Here is a 3484-nt window from a genome sequence, read left to right on the forward strand (position 1 = left end):
GCACGGACGCAGAGACACAGGGACAGACGGACACACGGACACACGGACACACAGACACGGACACAGGGACACAGGGACAGACGGACACACGGACAGCGAGGGGACACACGGACAGATGGACACGGGGACAGTGAGGGGACACCCAGCGCCCCGAGTGCCTCGGGGACAGCACCAGGTACCCCTGTGTCCCCCAGTATATCCCAGTATCTCCCAGTATATCCCAGTATCCCCAGTATGACTGACCCCTGTCCTTGAGGGTCAGCACCAGGCTCTGGCCCAGTCCCTCCCAGTCCCTCCCAGTATATCCCAGTATCCCCAGTATGACTGACCCCTGTCCTTGAGGGTCAGCACGAGGCTCTGGCCCTCGGGGATCGAGGCCGGGTCGTGCTCCACCGTCAGCCCCTGCAGGTCCCGGGCGCTGTAACGCTCCTGGGGGGGAATTTGGGCTCATTTCCGCTGATTTTGGGACATTTCGGGTCATTTGGGAAAATTTTGGGGCAATTTTGGGAGGTTTAGGGTCAATTTTGGGGAAAGATTTGGGACGTTTTGGGCTCATTTTGGGTGATTTGGGGTAATTTTGGGTCATTTTGGCCTCATTTTGGGTGATTTGAGTCAATTTTGGGAAAATTTTGGGACACTTTGAGCCAATTTTGGGACATTTCGGGTCGTTTCGGGTGGTTTGGGGTCTTCTGGGAAAATTTTGGGCAATTTTGGGAGGTTTAGGGTCAATTTTGGGGAAAGATTTGGGACGTTTTGGGCTCATTTTGGGTGATTTGGGGCAATTTTGGGTCATTTTTGGGTCGATTTTGGGTGATTTGAGTCAACTTTGGGAAAATTTTGGGACACTTTGAGCCAATTTTGGGACATTTCGGGTGATTCTGGGTGATTTGGGTCAATTTTGGGTCAATTTTGGGAAAACGTTGGGACATTTTGGGTCAATTTTAGGTAATTTTGGGATGTTTGGGGTCAATTTCGGGTCAACTTTGGGACGTTTTGGGTCAATTTTGGGTGATTTGGGTCAATTTGGGTGTTTTAGGTCAATTTTGGGTCAGTTTGGGCCAATTTTGGGTGATCTGGTCAATTTTGGGTTAATTTTGGGTCAACTTTCACCAATTTTGGTACATTTTGGGCCAAATTTGGCCAATTTGGGGTGAATTTTCGCCAATTTTGGTCCATTTTGGCCAAATTTGGGGTGAATTTTTGCCAATTTTGGTCCATTTTGGTCAAATTTGGTCAACTTCAGGTCACTTAGAGCCAATTCTGGGCCAACTTTGACCGATTTTGGGTGAATTTTGGCCAATTTTAGTCCATTTCGGGGTGAATTTTCACCAATTTCAGTCCATTCTGGACCAATTTGGGGTGAATTTTCACCGATTTTGGTCCATTTTGGGATGAGTTTTTACCAATTTCAGTCCATTTTGGGCCAATTTAGGGTGAATTTTCCCCAATTTCGGTCCATTTTGGGGTGAATTTTCCCCAATTTCAGTCCATTTTGGGGCGAATTTTCGCCAATTTCAGTCCATTCTGGACCAATTTGGGGTGAATTTTCACCAATTTTGGTCCATTTTGGGATGAGTTTTTACCAATTTCAGTCCATTTTGGGCCAATTTAGGGTGAATTTTCCCCAATTTCGGTCCATTCTGGGGTGAATTTTCGCCAATTTCAGTCCATTCTGGACCAATTTGGGGTGAATTTTCACCAATTTTGGTCCATTTTGGGGTGAATTTTCGCCAATTTCAGTCCATTCTGGACCAATTTGGGGTGAATTTTTGCCAATTTTGGTCCATTTGGGGGCCAATTTTCGCCAATTTTGGTCCATTTTGGTCCAATTTGGGGTGAATTTTCGCCAATTTCGGTCCATTTTGGGGTGAATTTTCACCAATTTCGGTCCATTTTGGGGTGAATTTTCACCAATTTTGGTCCAATTTGGGGCGAATTTTTCCCCAATTTTGGTCCCTTTCGGGGTGAATTTTCACCAATTTTGGTCCCTTTTGGGGTGAATTTTCACCAATTTTGGTCCCTTTTGGGGTGAATTTTCCCCAATTTTGGTCCATTTTGGGGGTGAATTTTCACCAATTTCGGTCCATTCTGGACCAATTTGGGGTGAATTTTCGCCAATTTCGGGCCATTTTGGGCCGAATTCGGCCACTTTTGGTCGAGGCCTCCCTCACCCGCCGGCGCCGCTGGAACTCCTCCTCCACCAAGGGGCTGACCCCGAACTCCTGGTCCATCTCCTCCAGCAGCTTGGCCTGCAAATCCCCCCAGTTACACCAGTTTGGGGGGCACTGGGAGGACTGGGACCCCCCCAGGGACCCCCCCGGCCCCGCTCCCAAAAAACCCCGGGAGCTGGGAATTCCTCAGGGGGGCAAAACGAGCTGAAAAACCCCGATTTTGGTTAAAAAAGGGGCTGAAATAAAAACGGGTGCTCCCAAATCGGGGGTTTTTGGCAGGAATTTTTGGGGGGGATGCTCCTAAAAATCAATTTTGGTCTTGGGAGAGTTCAAATTCTCTAAATTTCAGGTGGAATCGGGGTTTGAGGAGCAAAATTCGTCGTTTTGGTGTAAAACAGGAAAAAATTCGTGCAAAAATAAGGAGGTTAAGGCCTCAAAGCGTCGTTTTTTAGGAAAATCCCCACAAAAAATCCCTAGAAATCACACTGCCGCTCAAAATCCCCAAAATTCAGGACAAAACAAGAATTTTCACCTCAAAATCCCTCATTTTAACCCAAAACACCCTTCCAAAAAAACAAATCGCAACCCCCAAACCTTCAATTTTTAAGGAATTTCCCACCAAAACCCTCCAAATCCACCCCAAACTTTCCGGCACCTTTCCCACCAAAAAAACCCTTCACCACCCCAAACTTTCCGGCACCGCCACAAATTCCCAAAATCCGAAGCAAAACCAGAATTTCAAGTGGGAAAAATCCCCAAAATCCCCTAAAAAAAATCAAAATCCCGATGGGAAAAACCCCCAAAAAATCCGAATTACGGCTGAAAAATCCCCAAAAATGGGTAAAAAAGCGCTGGGTTTGGAGTGGAATCGGGGGGGGGTTGGGGCTGGTTGGGGTTTCCTGGGATTTGGGGCTTTTCCTGGGATTTTGGGGGTCCTTTCCCACCCTTTTTTCCGCCAGTTCCTTCTCCCTCTGCAGCGCTCGGCTGCGCTCGATCCAGGCGGCCGCGTCGTCCAGCCAGGGCTCCTCCTCCCCCAGCGTCTTCACCTTCCTGTTTTGGGGTGAAAAAAGGACATTTTGGGATTCCTTAAATCACTTTTGAACCACCCTAAATCCTTCCTGAGCCTTTGTTTCCCAGAAAATCCCGAATTCTCTCCTGGATTTTTGGGTTTTTCCCCCGAAATCTTTGGCGGTCTCTCAAAAATTTCTTCTAGAGCTCCAAGTCAGCCCCAAAAAACCTCAAATCGTCCCAAAAAACCTCAAATCGCCCCAAAAATAACCTCAGAACTGCCCCCCAAAATCTTCCCTGGGGCT

The 3484-nt window shown here is 47.6% G+C and overlaps 1 protein-coding gene across 1 annotated transcript; it reads right to left on the minus strand.

The window, feature by feature from the left end:
• Nucleotides 1–88: 88 nt before the first annotated feature.
• Nucleotides 89–3259, minus strand: SART1 (squamous cell carcinoma antigen recognized by T-cells 1). Its single transcript, XM_017731405.1, has 3 exons — nucleotides 3116–3259; nucleotides 2172–2249; nucleotides 89–429 (listed from the first exon to the last, which is right to left on the minus strand). Exons 2-3 carry the CDS (start codon nucleotides 2229–2231, stop codon nucleotides 259–261), a joined length of 231 nt encoding a protein of 76 aa, XP_017586894.1. The 5' UTR covers nucleotides 2232–2249; nucleotides 3116–3259; the 3' UTR covers nucleotides 89–258.
• Nucleotides 3260–3484: the final 225 nt, after the last annotated feature.

This window comes from Corvus brachyrhynchos, unplaced genomic scaffold (genome assembly GCF_000691975.1).
Source record: "Corvus brachyrhynchos isolate BGI_N302 unplaced genomic scaffold, ASM69197v1 scaffold2431, whole genome shotgun sequence".
NCBI lineage: Eukaryota > Metazoa > Chordata > Aves > Passeriformes > Corvidae > Corvus > Corvus brachyrhynchos.